At 40.6% G+C, this 21328-nt stretch overlaps 1 protein-coding gene across 2 annotated transcripts in view; it reads right to left on the bottom strand.

The window, feature by feature from the left end:
* Positions 1 to 4909: 4909 nt before the first annotated feature.
* The window catches only part of LOC551506 (sex combs reduced), a 34630-nt gene continuing 18211 nt past the window's right edge, over positions 4910 to 21328 (bottom strand). For both annotated transcript variants that reach the window (XM_026445717.1, XM_623900.5), the window contains one exon: positions 4910 to 7921. In XM_026445717.1, coding sequence (XP_026301502.1) covers positions 7617 to 7921 — 305 coding nt within the window. In that variant the 3' untranslated portion in view covers positions 4910 to 7616. The remainder of the gene's footprint in view (positions 7922 to 21328) is intronic.

Below are 21328 nucleotides of genomic sequence, written 5' to 3'. Positions count from 1 at the left end.
CCAAGTTTTAATAATAAAGACTGAGGGTTTCTTCCAGAAAAATATTATAATTTGTATTCCAAGTTTTAAGTAATGATAAAGATTAAAGGTTTCTTGCAGAAAAATATTACACTTTGCAATCCAAGTTTTAAGTAATGATAAAAATAGATGAATAGAGAGTTTTTTCCAAGTCAATATTACACTTTACATTTCAAGTTTTAAGTAATGATAAAAATAGAGGTTTCTTCCAGGAGAATATTATACTTTGCATTCCAAGTTTTAAATAATAATAAAGATAAAGAGGTTCTTGCAGGAGAATATTACACTTTGCATTTCAAGATTTAAGTAATGATAATAATATATGAATAGAGGATTTCTTACAAAAGAATATTACATTTTTCATTCCAAATTTTAAATAATGATAAAAATAGATGAATAGAGGGTTTCTTCCAAAAGAATATTACACTTTGCATTCCAAGTTTTAAATAATGATAAAGATAGAAGGTTTCAGGAGAATATTACACTTTGCATTCCATATTTAAATAATGATAAAGATAGATGATTGCAGAAGAATATTACACTTTGCATTCCAAGTTTAACGACAGAAACAGTGAATAGAGAGTTTCTTCTCCCTCTTTCTTCTCCCTCGACGACAAAGAAGAACATCATATTCCAAGTAATGATAAAAATGGATGGACAGTGGAGAATATTACACTTTGCCAAGTTCCAAGTTTAACGATAGAAATGAATGCACAATCTCTTCTTTCTCTCTCTCTCTCGGGGGCGAGTGCTCGCGATATCGCATAAGCTACTTTGCATAAGGCTATCGTCTCTCCTTTGTTGCGAGCCTCGCCTCCCACGTACGAGTGGCGAGGCTGTCACTCAGGGGGGCCCTCTCTCTCCCCCCTCCTCCTCCTCCTCGCCGTCCTTCAGTCACATCTGAAGCCGCGGATCAGGAGGGGTTTCCTCTCTATCCATCTCCCCGTCTCTCGGAGGAGCCTCTTCCCTCCCTTCCCCGATTTCGAACCCTTTCCACCGGCGAGGGGAAGGGGAAGTACACCCTGTCTTCGCTACCTTGCCCGCATTCCTGCATACAATTACACGGGGCTGCGCTTATGCATTTCGTGCATGCGTGCGTAAACGCCTCCTCCCTCTTGCGAGGGTTTCTTTCCAGGAAATTTTTCACTTTTATCCCCCTCCCTCTGGAAAAGGGAAGAATTTTCGATTCAAGAAAATCGATGAAAGGATCGTTTTTATGAATCGAATTAATTATATATTTATTAAACAATTAATCGTAATTAATTCGAATCGAACGAGAACGCTTTTTCCTCGATGCATTCGAAGAATAATCTTGGAAATCGAATCGGGTAACTCGGTCAGGCCAATTTACATACAAATTGAAAAGCCCGTCATCGATCTCGAACAACTGCAAATATGGCAAGATGAGTTCGTGCTCGGCAAATGGAATCAGTCGTTCTTTCTTATTACCCTTTCTCTCTCTCTCTTTCTCTCAAAATCAAAATTCGGAAAATTCCTTCCATCCCCCCTTTCTCTCTCTCTCTCTCTCTCCCCGCTCGAAGGGCGTGAAAGCAGGGCCTAGAAGAGACATCCTAAAACAGTTCCTCCCCACCTCTCTTCTCTTCGACTCGACTCTTAGTCTCACCTTACCGACACAACCCCCCTTCCTCCTCTCGAAAGAAGAAGGAGAAGAAGAAAGAAAGACTCGATTCTCGATCGGGAACCGTAGAAACCGGGTGTTCCCCCGTAGCGCGCCAATACTCTCGAACAATCGTTTTCTCGTGAAAGAGTGAGTGAGTGAGAGAGTGAGAGAGAGAGGGAGAGAGAGAGAGAGAGTGGAATGGACTCGGCGGAATGGGACGAAGGAGGCCTTGCATTAATAAAACATTAAGGTTTTTGCGGACGATGTATCGATGTAGTGTTTATATTATCTTCTTTGATGTCGACATGTGAATTGGACAGATTTGTTATTCAGACTCCGTATATAAAAGTGGTGAAGTCTTGCTCCGCTCCTCGAGGACAGGGGGGGGGGGGGAAGAACGCGCAACAACGTTCCCTTCCGAAGCAACGAAACGTTGTTCGTTGGACGTTTGTCGGACAGGGGACCTCTCCCCCCTCCCCTCGCCTCTCCCCCTCTCCCGCGTCGCCTGTCGCTCAAACCGATCGACCGGACTCGATCGACTCGCGGTGAGGAGAGGAGGGGGGAGGGGCGACCGTCTTTCTTCGCTCGCCGCGGAAAAACTCACGCCGGTGAACTTTTCCAAACGCGGGGTCCACTGCTTTGGAACACACGTTTTTTCTTCTTCCTCTTTAGTCGAAACAGAGAGAGAGAAAGAGAGAGAGAGATTCTGTTCTGTACTTACTGCAATTGGAAATTCTTATAATCGGAATTGAATGCCTTTCCTTCCTTTGGAACCTCGATTACTATTCGTTAATAAGAATTTCGACGAATATCGATCGAACGAGCGAGTGGTTATGTATAAATTTGCTGAGCAAGTTCGAACCAATCGATTGAAACATATCTGATGGTAATACAAAAGTATTGCAAAAGTATTTACCGACCGAAAGTGGATCGATAAAGTCAACAAACTCGAGATAGAGAAAGAGAGAGAGAAAGAAAGAGAAAGGAGATACGTTGTTCTGTACTTACTGCAATTGGAAATAATCGGTTGAATAGTTGATTGTAATACAACCTGGCCAAAAATAGATCGATAGTATTTTTTGAATATATATATATGAAGAAGAGAGAGAGAGAGAGGAGGAAGGAGAAGGATAATTCGACGGCGCCATGCCGCTTCGTCCCGTCGTCGTTGTTACGATCTCCTGACAACGAAAGTCACGATCTCCTCGCCGCCGAGGATCGAGGAAGCCGAGTAACACCGATCGAAACTCGCCTCGTCATCCTCGGTAGCGCGGTGAAATCGTAAAAGGAACGGGAGGAAGAGAGAGGGAGAGAGAGATCGTGTTGCATCACGGATCGTGACTTGCGTCGTCCAGTCCTCTTGTCTCCTGTTGCCTCGACTCGTTACCTTCGACTCCTGTCCGTTTCGGTAGTTTCGGAACGGTGTGAGGCCGCTTTATCAACCCGCGACCTCCCGCTCTTGTCACGCGATCGTATCTCGGCCGGGTTCAAACGGGACGTCTCGAGACGACGATATCCACTCGTGCAAAAAAATATTTATATATATATATATATATATATATATAAATATTTATAATATATATTATAAATATATATATATATTTTTTTGCATATATATATATATATATTCTTAGATTGTATCGTTGGAGAAGGAAAATCGGGACCAGTCCTTTTTTTCAAAATTTCAGAATCCTTTCGAATTTTCGAGAACTGATATATATATATATATATATATATATATATGTATATAATTATTTTTATCGTTATTCGGAGATTAGGGAAGAACGGATCAACACGAACGTAACGAATGTTGTTGTTACGAGGGAAGAAAAATCGGCACGAGCAGACGTGCGCGCGAGAGGATAGGCAGGCGATAACCTTCGATCGTGCGGGCATCGCTCGATCTTTCGACTCCGAATGTTATCGCTGTTATGCGTGTGGAATTTCAGCGACGAGTCGTAACGATCGTGAACAATTTCTTTTTTTATCGAGCGACGCGCGTAATCGATTTCAACCAACCAATTTTCCGTTTTCTTTTTTTTTCTCTTCCTTTAAATTCCCCCCCTTTCTGGTCGAATAGAATTGGAATTCTAGAGCAGGTGTATATACGTATTATACGTATGTAGGAGAAAGAAGAAAGACGTTGTCCTGTTGTTTTTTTTTTTCTGTACGTCATATCATTTTAATAATTACAATTTAAATTATATATATATATATATATAATTATGCGACCTTACACGTACGGTGCTCTAGGTTACGTAGATGTATTAAGTAGTAGATACCTTTTTTTTTTTTTTCTTCCTTCCTTTTTCTCCTCCTTTTTAGAACTATTTTTACGTGTATTTTTTTTTTTTCGTTCTTTCTTTCTTTTTTTTTTTTTTTTTTTTTCTTTTCTTTTCTTTTTTCTTCTTTTTTTTCTTTTACATGGAATGAGAAGTAACATTTCAGTTTCGACGCTACGCACGAACGTAATACTTGAGCTTAATTTTAAATCGGAGAAACGCATCCTTCGCACCTGACACGGGTATGTGAAATATAATATATATATACATGTATATACATACATATATATATATATATACGGTTTCTTTCTTTTTTCTTCCTCCCTTCCTTACCAACACACGATCTGGAAGAAAGTGAGAAAGTAAGATGAACGTCGAACGTTCGCGGGAGAAGAGTATGTGTGAGATATATATATATATATATGTATGTGTACACGTATATATACTAAGCGCGTAATCTCGCTTAATATTTACTCGCGCGACGGATTATCTCGCGCTTGAAATAAACAGCGCGAGAAATTTTTATATCTGAATTCATAGGTACGGAACGTGTTATGCACGACACGCGGCGTGAACAACAAAATAATAATAATAATAATAATAATAATAATAATAACGAAACAAATAAAATACAATATTAACACTGGACCAAGTCAATTAGAAACAGGCTCACTCTCGAATAGAATAATAGTAATAATAATCATCGTAATAATATTAATAATAATAATATTAATAATAATAATAATAATAATCATTTAATTAATTATTAATTATTAATCTTCGCTATTTCATTTATTTAAATATCCCTATGCGATGTACCAGGCGATAACGAAAGATTCTAACGTATTTTATATATATATATATATAGTGTGTGTGTGTGTGTATGTGTATATATATATATATTGTTTCAGTTCGAACAACTTGCATCCTGCATCTGGCGTTTTTATCACAAACAATTACATTCCACGAAGCAACGGATACCATTTTTTGTCCCTTATCGACTGCAAAAGAATTATTTCGAGGAATCGTTGCTCGTTCGTTAGCGCCTCGTACGATAATAACGTCGTTCAATATCGTGTTTTTTTTTTTCTTTTTTCTGCCATATATTCAATAGCTATGTACAATTCAACGTTATAGCTTACGCTTATATCTTTCTCTCTTTTCGCCTTGCTCGCTCTTGCTCACCTTATACATTTATTAATCTTTTCTCTCTCTCTCTCTCTCTCTCTCATTCACTCTCTCCCTCTCACTCTCTCTCGCTTTGAATATTAATAATATTATATATATATATATATATATATACCTTTTTTTTTTTATAGATCCCTGTATTCTTCCGAATTTGCCTCGCATAAAATTTTACGCAGTTCACGACATCTTTTATTTAAGCACGAGAGCGATTGCTAGAGCGATTTATTATTTTTTATTTCTCAATTTAATTATTATACCTTTCTTTCTTTTCTTTTCTTTTCTTTTCTTTTCTTTCCTTTCTTTTCTTTCGAGTCTTCGATATCACAAGATAAAACTAATTGTTACAACGCGCCACGAAAACATTGTCTAAATTCATTTAAACACCTGTTCTTTTATTCGATTAGATCGCTCCTATTTCCTTTCTCATCCTCCTCTCGCTTGAAAAAAATTGATCCTTTTTCTCGTTCTTTTCTTTCCTTTTCGTATTGCGCGTCGCGATGCGCAGTCGCGAATGCGCAGCCAGACGAGAGGCGCATGCGCGTGCGCGTACCTTTCGCGAAAGATCCCTCTATCGTCTCTGGGCAAAACTGATACGTTTTATACGTTGTTTAATTTCCTGTACAATTTAAAGGAAAAAAAAAAAAAAAAGAATTGTGCGTGTAACGATTACGAACGCGAGAAATTCCACAAATGTAACGAGACAACTTTCACCGTCAAAATTGTGTCCGACACAATAATTGCGAATCCACAGTTATCGGTAGAGAACGATTCAACTATTTAATTGTCACTCGTTGTCGACAAGATAAGAACTGCGGTATATTCACAACGAACAGCTTAATCCCCTATTCACGTAAAATGTCACGTATCTTTAGGGAATGAAAGAAAAAGAAAAGAAAAGAAAGAAAGAAAAAAAAAAAGGAGAAAACAACGGAGTAGAAAAGGAGGAACATACAAGTAATAAGTACCGCGTCAAATATATTACGTGCGCATGTTTTATCTCGCTTATATATCGCGTACGTTGATCGTAAATGAGACGAAAGTGCTCTCCTATTCGATTTGGCTTAACCGTGGCGTGAAGAGGGAGAAAAAAAAACAGAATAGGCTGTTATATCGACTATCCAGCTATAAAGTGGAGGCGGCATCATCATTATATATCGATTTTTCGCGAGTAAAAGTTTAGTAAAAGTATCAGGCGGGCCACTATCGAAAAAACGGCGGCGAAGTATGGATCGAGTGTTTATTAATAGGCACCTTACGTACTACGTAGGTAGGTAGGTAGGTAGGTAGGTAGAGACTTTAACGTGCACATAGAAACAGACGGTTCCACCGGTCTGTGGAGACTGCGTCGTTCGTCGATTCGTCCGGCCGGTGAATCCCCCGCAGAGGGAGGGGAGGAGGGAGGGGAGGAGGACGGAGGGAGGGGATAGATTTTTTCTTCTCGAGAACGAGCGAGAAAGAAGAGGAGAGAAAAGAAGAGAAGAGGAAAGAAGAAGGGACGCGAAGTTAAGTAATGTAAGTACAAGTCGGAGCCGCGTTCCTTCTTTTCCCTCCCCCCCTCCTTTTCTTTTCCTTTTTTTTTCCATTCGGTTTCGAAATACGTGCTCGTGCGTAGGTTAGTGCGGAGCGTGGAGGGGAGGATGATGGAGCAGGAGGGTGTCGTCTCCCTTTTGTTTCGTCCAAGAATCCAAAAGATGCGAGACAATAGACGCGGCCGGACAAGATAATTAATTAATCACTCGCTCAATTAATTAATCACTTAGACCGCTAATTTCTAAGCCCTTAAAAACTACTTGATTCGGTTTTATCTCACCCGCTGAGGTGGCTCCCCGTCCGCGTTTCCGGTTACTTCGCTTTATATAATTTATATAACCGCGGCGGGTTGCCCCTCGGAGCGCGTCCAGCCCATTTAATCGGGCGCACGGCTTTGCTTCGCAGAAAATCCTTCTTTTTTTTTCCATCTCGGCTTCCCCTTCCACTTCGAATAGTCGCGCCACGTGGCGAAACATACATATGCGAATTTGGACACAGGCTCGGGCCGATATCAACGTTAATAAAAATTTTTCAAAATTATAAAATCTTCTACTCGCTCTCTTTTAATCAAATTATCTATTGAAAAAAAAATTCCAAATTAAATACATTGCATAACTAACCAAGTCGGGCTGAAGAAAAAAAAGTTTGGACGGACGAAGAAGAAGAGAGCAAACAAAAAAAAAAAGAAAGAGGAGGAAATACACGAATTCTCTTCTCTCGGTTGACGGGTCCTATCGGCGGCCTGTGGCCAGAGATCGCCCTCCCTTCCCAATTCCACCACGTGTGTCCTACTGAATGCGTCCCGGGCCGGCCCTTGAGTCATCGAGCAAGACGACCTGTTACGTACGAATCGTGACGATGGCCAAGGCCGGCGGAGAGGGGAAGGAGAGAGGAAAGCCTTTTTAGAAGTTCTGCTCGCCGTACATCCCGGGGAACCGGACAGCGTGTGCTCCGAGCTCGGCGGGCGAGAACTCGTCCTATGTGGCCAAGTGTGCGAACTGGCCTGGGTGGGGCGCGAACTGGTAAGGGTGGCCGTAAGGCGACATGTGGTACGGTACAATGTTCATGCTCGCCATCTTGTGCTCCTTTTTCCACTTCATCCGCCGATTCTGGAACCAGATCTTGATCTGCCGCTCCGTGAGGCAGAGGGCGTGCGCGATCTCGATCCGACGCCGCCTGGTCAAGTATCGGTTGAAGTGGAACTCCTTCTCGAGCTCCAACGTCTGGTACCTGGTGTAGGATGTCCTCTGCCGTTTCACCTCGCCGTTCGCGTTCACCGTGCCTGTCAGACAGATACATTTCACTGAGAATTACATTTATTTATTCGATCGAATTTAATAATTTATTATATAATTTATTATAATAAATTATTAAATAATAATTTTTTTAAATAATTTATTATAAATTTAAATAATTTAATAATTTTTAATAATTAATTTAATTTTAAAGAAGAGATATATCGATTCGTAATTACGACGAATTTAAAATTTATTATAAATTTAAATAATTTAATAATTTTTAATAATTAATTTAATTTTAAAGACGGTATATCGATTCGTAATTACGACGAATTTAAAATTTATTATAAATTTAAATAATTTAATAATTTTTAATAATTAATATAATTTTAAAGACGGTATATCGATTCGTAATTACGACGAATTTAAAATTTATTATAAATTTAAATAATTTAATAATTTTTAATAATTAATTTAATTTTAAAGAAGAGATATATCGATTCGTAATTACGACGAATTTAAAATTTATTATAAATTTAAATAATTTAATAATTTTTAATAATTAATTTAATTTTAAAGACGGTATATCGATTCGTAATTACGACGAATTTAAAATTTATTATAATTTAAAAAAATTATATTATTATATTTTAAAAAATTTAAAATTTAAATAATTTAATAATTTTTAATAATTAATTTAATTTTAAAGACGATTATCGATTCGTAATTACGACGAATTTAAAATTTATTATAAATTTAAATAATTTAATAATTTTTAATAATTAATTTAATTTTAAAGAAGAGATATATCGATTCGTAATTACGACGAATTTAAAATTTATTATAAATTTAAATAATTTAATAATTTTTAATAATTAATTTAATTTTAAAGACGGTATATCGATTCGTAATTACGACGAATTTAAAATTTATTATAATTTAAAAAAATTATATTATTATATTTTAAAAAATTTAAAATTTAAATAATTTAATAATTTTTAATAATTAATTTAATTTTAAAGACGGTATATCGATTCGTAATTACGACGAATTACGACGAATAAAATATAAAATTTGTTTCGACTTTTATTATATTCAATTTAAAAAAACCTGGAGTGGATTCGTTTCAAACAGGTTGTTGATATTATGGGATATTATGAACACGTCTATTATCGAATTGTCGTGGAGAATTTATGAAGATATCGGGGGGGAGGGGGGAGGTACGGTTAATTATTTCAACGAGTTTCAACGCTCAATCGGAACGGTGGCCGCAACAAGACCGGTCGCTCGGTTGGCAGCTGTTTCGCCTATTTACCGAGCGCGCGCGCGGGCCATAAATAATTTTATGCAACGCTGTTATTACGATATACCGCTCCGCCTATTACACCTACTATACGCGCTCCTTGCGCATTGCAAAATGACCGAGTAACGAATAGCTCGGGAGGAGAGGAACACACCTCTCGAGGCCACCTTTATAAATACCAATAACCTGTTACTCCACCTGTAACCACGCTTTTCAACCCGTAAAACACTTTGATTATCCCAATTTTTGATAACCGATAATAAACAAATATATATATATATATATATATATATATAATTGAAGAGTTAAATAATTTATCGAATCGAGATTGAAACGAGTATAAAAAGAACGACGATATATAATTTCACCGAAACCGTTTACTCGCGAAACTCATCCACGAGGAAAGGGGAGGAGGGGGGGAGAGCTTAATGGCCGCGTTATCACTTTCCTCTCGAAGTAACGCGTGGCCGCTGGCCGGCTGACTTTTTAACGAATAGCGCCCCCTGCTCGCGATATCGGAACGCGCGATCTTCACGGAGCTCTGTCTCTGTCTCCGTCTCTCTGTCCAGCCTCATTATTACACGCCACGAATGAAACCGGCACGCGTACCAAACTCGAGCGAGGCCCGAAGGGACAGCTAGGATTCCCAGCGTGGATCCTTTCCCTTGGTGATTAATTGCCAACCGTGTCCCGGCGACGTCGATACAACGTATGGAGCCACGGGGAGACGATCCGCCCGCTGTGTTGCGCGATTTTGGCAAAAAAGAAATCGAGGGAGGGAAGGTTCCCCCACTTTTTCGCGAGAAAGGAAAATTATCTGAATATGGAAATATTATATATATATACGATTGGATGGACTGACACTTAGGAGAGTTGCGTCCGTTTTTCGATAAGAGAGAGAGAGAGGAGGGAAGGGGGGAGAAGAGGTTGAGGCCCGACTTTCACCGGGACCCCGCATTCTTCCGTCACAGGGGCCGGTGTGCATCGACGTTGACAAGAGTCGGACGGCGATTAATCATCGCCTCTCTCGTCGAGGAAGAAAAAAGAAGAAAAGAGAGAGAGAGAGAGAGAAAAAAAAGGAGGAAAGTTTTCGTACCAGTCGTGTGTATTCCAGTCACGGTGGATCGCGCCAGTTCGCCGCCGTATCTTTATCACAGGCTGATAATGGATCATTATCCGCCGCGCTTTGTTCGCCGGTTGAACGAACCCGGTATGCCCGAATACGTATCCGCGGACGCATTCAAACGGATTATTCAAAGGTTTTCTTTCTCTTTCTCTTCGTGCCTCTTTCTCTCTCTCTCTCTCTCTCTCTCTCTCGAGCACGTAACGCTACACGCACGCGCATGCGCACAGACGTTCGCGTCACGGTGTTGCGCGAGGCAGGGGCCTTTGTTGTTGCGAATCCTTGGTCGTGGCATTCTTTCACAGCGATGCGACGAAACGCGGACGCGAGCTATTAATCATCGGTGGCCGAGGATTTAGAAAAAGCATCGGGGGCCTCTCGGTGTCCTTCTCGATGACAGAACCTAGACATCCGAGGCCTCGAGATGATACGTTCGATCCGTGTTTACGCGAGATTCTGATCGACGCGAACTTTTGTGCGATTTCTTCTTTTCTTTTCTCTGCGCATGGAGAGAAAATTGGTTCGTAAAGATTATTAGAAAGTCGGTATTAAAGAGCGTTTAATATGTCAGGTTAGGTTGTTGCGAAGAGATTAAGGGTAAATGCTTTTTGATACGATTCGTCTCTATTCGTGTTTCTTTAAATGATAAATTATATAGTGTATATAAGATTGGATTGATTGTTTAAAATACATATTTTTGATCAATTCTTAATAAAAATATAAAAGTTGGAAAAAGATCCGTTTACCGTTTATTTCAAAATCATTCTTCATCGAATATCATATTTCCACTCTTGTTTTAAAAGATACTTCCTCTAAAGTAACACGTAAATCATTTTATTCCATTTCCTAACCGACGCAAAGAAAAAACCGTTCGAGAATAAGTTTTCCTCCGAGCACCAAAAATAACACCGAAGAAATTGAGCCGAGTGATAATTGAACGTGGTGTGGGCGAGACGCGTGCGACATCTGATCGGGTTTCCCTCGAATTATAAATCTCCTTTCCACGTACGAAGAATCGTGATATCGGTTCAACGTACGAGTCGTTGGCAGTGAGCAATTAACGACGACACGCGTGGCTTTTCCTTCTTTCTTTTTTTTCTCTCCCTCTCGAGGGAAAAGATATCGCGATAATAATTAGAGAAAAACTGGCTCGCGCAACAAACGTTTTATTAAGCGTTTGTTACGAGGCCGTGTTACTATTAGTCAGATCGGATATCTCGCAATAGATCTGAGGAAAGAGAAAGAATCCCCGCTAACTACTGGCGATCAATCTTTCCTAGCAATTGCTCTCTTGGTCTGAATAAATGCGTTAGGTTTCTTGCATGTTATTAGATTTCCCTTCTTTTATTTCTCTCTTTCTTTTTTAATTTATCTCTTCCTCTTTGCCAAAGGTAATGAACTTCTGCTAACTAACTGTTCAACCGATCGATCAAGTATTCAAAATTCAAATTTTTCTCTTTAATTAAAATTATCGTTCTCTCTTTTCGTTTTATCTGAAAATTGTATCGATTTGGAAAATGAATTATTTAATTATAATTTATAATTTTTAATAAAAAATATCTTCTTATTTTCGACGTGTTTTTAAAACGTTTCATTTTTTCCGAATAAATAGGGAATAACGTTAGAAGAGAACGTCCAATCGTTACTCATCGGCTATCTTACGACAAAATATACGAAACGTCAACGATGTGTGTCTTACCACTCGAGGCAGCTGTGAACGTTCGCTTTTGTGTTACGCTACACGTTCGGATAGCTCAGCATAAACAAAAGAAAAGGGGAGGAAACGACGATGAAACGTGGCTGTGCGGCAACGAGATGGTAATTCTCATAGCCTAATTTGTGATGGAACGTATATTAAAAAAATTAGGAATGTTATACGAAACAGGAAATAAATGCTATAATTTTCTTTTTTATCGTAAATGAAATTGAAATTGGAATCCTGATATCTTTGAAGAAAAATTATTTCTTGAATATGCAATATTTTCTGTTTCGATTTCTTCTATAAATATTTTCACAGTATCTCCGATTTACATTTTCATGAAAAATCGTGTACATATTTCTATCTGATATCTGATCAGGTGGCAAAACCAGATATAAACATATCTCATTTTTCTAATTTTATAGTTCAATGAATGTAAATTTTAAATTTTGCACATATTTAAATTATTACAACGAATAGGTGCCTTTTGCAGGATAATAAATCTTGGAAATTAAATCTAGAAACACTCGCGAAATTATCAAATTATTTCAATCTAGACGAATGACAGATTAACAGGAACAGGATTTAATTTATAGATGTAAATATTTTAAACAATTTTATCATCACAAATTCACCATTTTTCACGAAACTTTTCCGTTTTAAAAAAAGGAAGAAAGAGAATATCGTATAACCTAATAATAATTTCCAAATCCGCCACAGAGGGAGTTTCTCTCACTGGGTAAAAATGTTTGACGTGTCTCGCGGGGAGGGGAGAGGCTCCGGAACGACAGGATCAACGAGTCGCATAGCTGTCGCTGCTGTTAAGACACCGGTGTAGAATGAAAGAGTGCGCGCTAAGCGCAGGCCCGTGTCGTGTCAGGCATCTTGTGTCACCCCGTGTCGTCTAGCGTTTTCGTGGCTCTCGCTCTTAATAGAACTCTCTCGTGGCGCGTGTATTCGCCGAACGTGTCACCGAGCTGCCAGCACGAAGACCGTTTCTGACCCCGGATTGACTGACAGACCGGCTGCCACGGCCTGACTAACGCGTGACCGGGATAACCTCGCTCGACCCCGTTCTTGATCGATCCCCGTCCCGTTTCTGTGTCTTTTCTCGTGTCTTTGGTGGATACTGCGATTAGTTTTCGGGATCTAAAGATCTACAAGTACAAGGGATCGTGAACTTTGATCGAAAGTTTGAAAGTAGGTTAAGTCAGATTAAATTCGATCGCGAGAGAATTGACCACGCGTCGGTCGATAAAAGTTATCGATGCATGCGACACTTATCGACGAGTCAAGAATTCCAAAAAAAAAGATATTCCGCGACACAAGATATTTCTATCGGATAGGTTATATTACACACTTTACAAGATACTTTCATTTTCGTTGCGCGAAAATTACTACGATAAAACTTATACCCGGCTATAAAAGAGTAATAGACGAGTGGAAGTTAAAGTTAAAAGTTAGGTTAGAAGTGAAAACGTTCGTCTTAGGATAATCTTTGAAAACAAAGGAATTTGAAAATACAGAGATAACGAAATTAAAAGTTATGCACGAATTCTTCCATATTTGACAATTGGCTCAAGTTCATTTCTCTTTTTATCGATTTCTAACCTTCAAACTTCACCTCTTTTCAAATACAGCTACCTATTCCCGTCACCATCATTTCCAAACAACTCGGTCGATCAATCGGTCGGCCATCCAGCGTGATTCAGATATCCATGGAAAGGGAGGCGGGATTATCTCCGAGGTGGACGTGCAATTAATCGCGTTCGCCGCGGCGCTATCGGCGTGCAACTGGTGAAGCAGCGCGAGTGGAATCGCTCGATTAAGCGAGGCGGACGGCATTGGAATATGAAACGGTCCGCGTGTTGCATTCCAAGCGTCGTGCACGCGAGGAGGATGATAGGCTCGACAACCTCTACGAATGTGTATATTTAGAACGGCTCCTCGTACACGTCCCTTTAACGTGTGTGTAAACGATCATCTGATATGGAATGGAGTGTGGTTATCGGCCGATTTCATCTGGCTGGATCGATCGAGGAATTCCGTGGAAAGCAATAAAACGATCTCGGTTCGCGACCTAATGATAACGGGGAGTTTAGCCTCCTCGGTGCTTGGAAACTGTGTATGCAAACGTTTGTTTGTGGGTCGAGTGGAAAGTTTATTGTCATTCGACCTTGAGTGTTTTTCTTGTTTCTCTCTTTCTCTCTTCGTTCTTTTTAATGGTAATCGATGATAATGTGCGGCTTATTGATTGCGGATTTTTTATGCTAATTTGTATTTTATGACTCTTTATTCTCTCTCTCTCTCTCGATTCTTTTTAATGGTAATGATAAAACCGTGTCTTACGAACGTCATTATATTTTTATCGATGCGATTTACCAAGAATTTAAAAGAAAATTACTTCTTTAACCGTTTAATTTTCGTAAAAATATTTTAAATTTGTTCGAATCAAGTTGAAAGAGTTCGATCTTGAAATCAAATGAAAATTAAAAATAAAATTATAAATATCATCGGTGTAACGAATCGATACATTTCTTTCTCGTTCTTCCCTCCTCGTTATCGAGAGAGTCCACATAATTTATAAATAACTAGAATCACTGTTTAGAATACGTGTATCGTTCATCGGTTATTTTTAACGAGCGATATAGGCTAATCAGTCGGGTCAATCCTCGCATAACTCACACCAACTCTCTCGCCGACCGTAGTATTAACCGCGGGAATCGGTGATGCAAAAGAGATTTGGAAACGGAACGCGCGTAAATAGAGTTTAAATAGGTAGATAGGGTCTTACGCGGCCGGTGAAGAAAACAAGATCTTTCCTTCCGACGCGTACGCATGCGCGTTCCCCTTTCGCGAGAGCGCGGCCGCGAATACTGCGCATTCCAAAAACTGCGCAGGCCAAAAAGAAATCGCGACGCGGAGAGATGCTTTGCATTTCGTTTAAACGAAACATCTCTCCGCGTGGAATGCGAAACGGAAAGAAATCGTCGTGGAATTCGGCCTTCGGCCAGGGAATCACCTTTCGTTTCGCAAAAATGAAAACGAAAAATAGTGGAGGGGAGGTGAGTGATAAGGTGGAAGGCGCGCGATTCTCTCGATAACCACGGCAGTGGTGGTGGCGTTGCGATACGTCGATACGTATGTCGTGGTAGCGTTTGCCTTCTGTAACGATACTCGTGTTACGGTGTTACGTTGTTACCGACGGGACGAATAATCGTCGATTATACGTTATATTCGTTCGCGAAAGAAAATACGAGATTTTTTTCTTCTTCTTTTTAAAAAATTGTATTTAATCATTGAAATTTCAATTTAGCTTCGACGTTAACAAGTAAATAAAATAAGATAAACGATCGATTATATACACGGCGATAGATAATTATTGCAAAATGGTTTTTCGTTTTTTTTTTCAGTCAAATCTCGTCTCGTGAACTCTATATTAATTGAATGAAAAATCTTATCTCCCGGTTAAGTAAGATTAAAATTGAACTCGGTTCATCTCCTATATAATTTTAAATAAATTTCTTAGTTCGTATATTTTAATTTATCCGCGAGAAAGTTTTCGCGCGATAAAATCCCGGCTTCGAATTTTTCGATTCGAAATTTTCGATATTCTTTTCCGCAATTTGTCACGAAAAGAGAGATAAGAAACTAATAAAGCAATCCTCTTTTCAAGATTAGAAAAGAAGAAAAATCGACAAATTTATTGCAAACGATTAAACATTATTAAAAATCGCGAAGAGAATTTATCGACGATGATTAAAGGAAAAAAGAAAAGAAAAAATATCTTCTATTAATGCAGCGAACGAGAATCCAAAAGAGACGCGACGAACGCATACGGGAATACGAGCAGAGAGAGAGAGAGAGAGAGAGAGAGAGAGAGAGAGAGAGAGAGCTGTTTATCAAGGAAAATCAGGCCTCAACGCGGCGAACGGCAGAACAACAAGTATTTATAACTCTGAACAGGAATCTGAGTCCGGAGAAATTATAAATCATCAATCCTCGGCCGAAGAGATTAACCGAATGAGAATACGAAGAGAAGAAGAAGAGGAGAAGTAGAACCGCGTGGCACGACGACAAAGACGATGTAAATCTAAAATCTACTCGGGCCCCGACATCGTGGCCCGATCCACTGAAACACATCCAGCACCGTTCAAATCCCTCAACCTCTCCTTCTCTCCCCATTGACACGGCCGACAAAAGAAGAGTGGAGGTTCATAAATAACCCGGCCAGTTTATCGTGCCTATTATGCAATTACGATTGCATCTTTCAAGCCTAGGTGGTCCACGAGATCTCGGTGGCCCCGGCAGTGGGGAAGGATGAATGCCTCTTAAAAAGTCTCCTCCTCTATTTTTAATTTTAGAAATTAGGATCTCTTTTTTTCTTCTATTTACGAAACGTGGAAAATGGTGGAAACGAGGAGAAAAGTATATAAATAGTATTTTCAGCCGATTTTCCCTCTTGGCTCCTATTTAATTTTCCCTCTCGCGTGGCGCTTCCGCGATCGTTTTGCCAGGGAACGAAAATTTTGATGAGGCGATGGTCAGCTGAAATAAATAGTCCGGGATTATTACGAAAATATCGTTTGACGTCGCTAAGAGTTCGTCGATAAGAGAGATTTGTTATGTAATTTGATAATTACGTCGATGGGGACGGGGAGTGGGACGGAGAGGCAAGTATTCTTCTAGCGAGTGTTGGAAAACGTGTAAAACTCTCGGGTTGTATGGTAAATGGAATGGAGAAAGAAGAAAAATGAGACGGAGTTATAAAATTGAAATAAAAAAAAAAGAAAGAAAGAAAAAAGATTTATTTCACACAGCGACATAAATCGTCGCCAAGTATCAAATATTCCACGTTATCCTTCTACAAAATTAATACGTATTTGCCAGTCTCCCATTACGTCAAAGCTCGAATCGCAACAAGTTTAGAAATCGTCCACAAAGTGTGACAACTCGCACGGTAGGCCAGCCATTAACGCAACTCAAAACAACGACAACGGATCGAATCACAACACGAATCATTCTCGCCTAACGCCCACTCATCCCTCCCACGCGAACGCGCGCCACCTCGCGAAACGCGGATCGAAATCCCGTCCGAATCCTGGATACGTTTACGGAGAGGAGGGCCGGTGGCGGCCGTCACGGCTCATAAATAAAGCGAGGCAGCATTTTCTCTTTGAAAATGATCGCGCGGAATTCGAGAACGATTCTCGAAACGTGTCGGCTGTTTATCAGTGGAAATAGATCCGGTCTTCGTATATATATACGTCGCCCGGCCAGACGTATTATCCTGAAACGTTGGTAACAGGTGGATCTTACCGACAGAGCGCGGGTCGAGCGCGATGGCCGCGCGCGCCGGACGGAAGGAACGTCGCGGAATGTGGACAGGTCGTTGATTTCCCGATCCACCGTGGCCACCGCCGATCGGCCCGCCAGCTGCGAGACCACCGAAAGGTCACAAATCAAACGGGATGGGGGGCTGAGTGACGCAAAACACGCCTAGATAAATTTAAATCGCGCGTACAGAGACGAGAGTTTTCGCGATACTAGGCTCGCCTGTCACTGGCCGGGAGCCAGTCGCCGATGTGTATCCGATCCCTATCGCCGAGCCTCGGATTTTGGATTTCTGCTGGGAAATAAGCAATTTTCGCTTCTCCTTAAATGCGATTACCGAGAGGAGCTCCACTTGTCCAGAATCGTGCGGAAGAAGAAATTCGTTGCTTGGTTCAACCTAACCTAACTTTTCTTTGAGCGAGCGAGCGAGAGAGAGAGAGAGAATCGTTGGACAAGGAAAAAGATAAAGATGGAAGAGGAAAACGTTACAATGTCTCGAAAAAAGGAAAGAAAATATTCTAATCAAATTAGACCTAGTTTAACTTAACCTAACTTTTTTTTTTTAGAGAGAAAGAGAGAGAATCGTTGGAGAAGGAAAAAGGTAAAGATGGAAGAGGAAAACGTTACAACGTCTCGTCTCGAAAAAAGGAAAGAAAATATTCTAATCAAATTAGACCTAGTTTAACCTAACCTAACTTTTCTTTGAGAGAGAGAGAGAGAGAGAGAGAGAGAGAGAGAGAGAGAGAGAGAGAGAGAGAGAGAGAGAAAATTGGATAAGGAAAAAGGTAAAGATGGAAGAGGAAAACGTTACAACGTCTCGTCTCGAAAAAAGGAAAAAAATATTCTAATCAAATTAGACCTAGTTTAACCTAACTTTTCTTTAGGAGAGAGAGAGAGAGAAAGAATCGTTGGATAAAGAAAAAGGAGAAAAGATGGAAGAGGAAAACGTTACGTCTCGAAAAAAGGAAAAAAAAATATTCTAATCAAATTAGACCTAGTTTAACCTAACCTAACTTTTCTTTGAGAGAGAGAGAGAGAGAGAGAGAGAAAAAATTGGATAAGGAAAAAGGTAAAGATGGAAGAGGAAAACGTTACAACGTTTCGTCTCGAAGAAAGGAAAAAAAAAAAATATTCTAATCAAATTAGACTTAGTTTAACCTAACTTTTCTTTGAAAGAAAGAGAGAGAGCGAGAATCGTTGGATAAGGAAAAAGGAGAAAAGATGGAAGAGGAAAACGTTACGTCTCGAAAAAAGGAAAAAAAAATATTCTAATCAAATTAGACCTAGTTTAACCTAACCTAACTTTTCTCAGAGAGAGAGAGAGAGAGAGAGAGAGAGAGAGAGAGAGAGAGAGAGAATCGTTGGATAAGGAAAAAGATAAAGATGGAAGAGGAAAACGTTACAACGTCTCGTCTCGAAGAAAGGGAAAAAAAAAAAATATTCTAATCAAATTAGACGGTTCCAGGCGGCCGCGTGCGGCGGACAGTTATAAATAGATTCAAAAACTATTGCTTTTCAATCCGCGTGGCGAGAGAGGTTTCCACGGGGTGGGGAGAGAGCGGGTGTGACGAGCGGGTGTAAAACGAAGGAAAAAGAAGCGGAGGAAAGAGGGTTGAAGAAGGAGACGCGAAGCTCGAACGTGCGGGCGAGCAAGGGAGAGAGAGAGAGAGAGAGAAAGGTAGGTAGACGGGTTTCTCTCTTCGAGGCGAAGCTTTTATGCCGAAGTTTGCGAGTGCCGGGCCGCCTCGGATCATTTGTTATCTTCCACGAGAAAGCTCTCTCTCCCCGACGCAAATAGGTTTGTTTCTGGCCGCTTTAAACGCTTCACAATAATCCACACGAACCCAAATTCAATTAACGCCTCTCTCTCTCTCGCCGTTGCCGACGCCCAACGCCGTTCCCCTTCCCCCTCCCCTCCCCTTCCTCCTCCTCCTCCGCACTTTGTACCCGTTGACAGGGAACGAAAGTCGCGCGCGGCTCGTTCTTTCGCCTCTTCGTCTCTTTCCACGCGGTGTGACGACGGAATATTGACGTACGTGCTTGGAACTACCGATGACCTTGGGACTACCGTTCTCCAGCTACCGAGCCGTTCTTAAAAAAATTTTTATTCAAAATTTTCTTAACAATTGTGAATGTATCGTCAGAAAATTGAAGATATACCTTTAAGATAGTCCTTTAAAAAAAAGATGGCGAATTCTTGCATAATTTTAATCGAAAGTAAGTTTAGAATTTTTATTCTCTATATAATTCGTAAGAGATTGTTGAAAAATTTATTTTTCCGAATATCTGAGATAACTTTAAAATATCCTTTATTTTAATTATTCCAATCTCAACGATCAAGAATTAACCACATTGCTGACAATCCTCCTCCCTATTCTCCTTCTTCCTCTAATCTCTCAATCCCTGGGAATAACACGGTAAATCATAGGTCTAGGCCCCGAATTAGATGCTGCCCTTTCAATGGGTCACTCATCCCCACAGAATCGAGAATAACGCGCAGGGATTGCGTGGACACAGGGGATCGAGTTCACGCGCGCGCAACAAACTGTCCGAGGGGTCACTACTTTTGTACGGAGGAAAACGAAGAAAAAGGGCGACGCGAGAGACATCTGTGTGCGTGCAGAGAAAGAGAGGGAGGGAGAGAGATAGAGAGAGAGAGAGGAATGACGGCTTGAAACGACGATGGAACGGGATTGAGGAAGAATGGGGAATAGTGGGTACGCGTCTCCATCCATCAGGCAACGGTTCGACACACGCGACTCGAGCCTACGGACAACTACCGAATGCATTATCTTCCAGTGGAAGATCCGGCCATCCCCGATGCCTTTTCGATAATCAGAGCGTTTAGGCCTCTTTATGCATTCGTCGAATAACGTATGGCTCGCCGCTCGTCCGATACCGATGTCACTGTCCTTGCCTTTCGACGTTCTCTCTCTCTCTAACCGCGCACTGTCTGCCTTATACGTTTCTGCACAATCGAGAATGTCCTTGGTACACTGGACGCGAAGACTATGGGCGAAAGTATGGCCGTGGAATTCGCTAGAGAGAGGTTAGGAATCTGTTGAAAAGGTTGAAAAGGATTATCTTTGTACGAGTGAAAGTAAGAAGGAATTTAGTTTAGAGAGCTTCGGTGATATTTTTTACGCATCGCAACTTCGAAGGTAATGAAGGTAAGGGATAAATAACGGTCGATAAAGAAGAGTCTAAGTAAGCGAAAGTACGTTTCAAGACGAGTTGAGGTTAGAAAGGAATCGAAGTTATACCGCGTCGTATTACGTTACACTATGAGCGAGAAAAAAAGGAGAGAGAGAGAGAGAGAGACTTTGTGTTCGATCGCATTAGCTTTGAGGTTAGAAATCTCTGAAGAAATGAAGAAATCTTCCCAACCTCTTCATCAATATCAATCGTCCGCCAATAGAACCAATCAACCGACTTCGCTGTGAAGATGCCGATGTAATAATATACAAGTACGAGACAGATTTTTGCCGATTAATTGGCAACGGCCGATCGAACACCGGCCCGCAACACTTTTCACACTAACACGAGGCGCGCCGCACGCACACCGCACCGCACCGTCTCGGGCAATGTTCCTGCCGCGGGAAAATTAATGACTTACCTTCAACGGGAACAATACAGTCAGCTGCGACTCTTTACGTGCTGCGAGGAGAGCGAGGCTCTCTCTCGCCTCTAAGGTCGAACAAAAACACACAAACGGGAGGGGGAAGGGGGAAGAGGGAGGGGGACACGTGTGCGCGCGGAGATCGATTTATTTCCAAGCGTGTGTGCGTCTCATGCCACGGCAAGAATGCGTGCCCTATGATTTTTAGAAGTTTTTCGTTGTTTTTCGATCGCGTGCAATTCGACACGGCCTCGCTGGATTATCATACGCTTCTCTATACGCTTCTTTCCTCCTCCTTCTCTTACCACTCCTACTCCTTTCTGCTACATTGTTGGCAATTATACACTTCCTACCGACTTTAGGATGCTCGTAT

The sequence above is a fragment of the Apis mellifera genome, linkage group LG16 (genome assembly GCF_003254395.2).
Source record: "Apis mellifera strain DH4 linkage group LG16, Amel_HAv3.1, whole genome shotgun sequence".
Lineage (NCBI taxonomy): Eukaryota > Metazoa > Arthropoda > Insecta > Hymenoptera > Apidae > Apis > Apis mellifera.
Note: the sequence above shows the minus strand (reverse complement) of the source record. Positions and strands in the feature narration are given on the sequence as shown.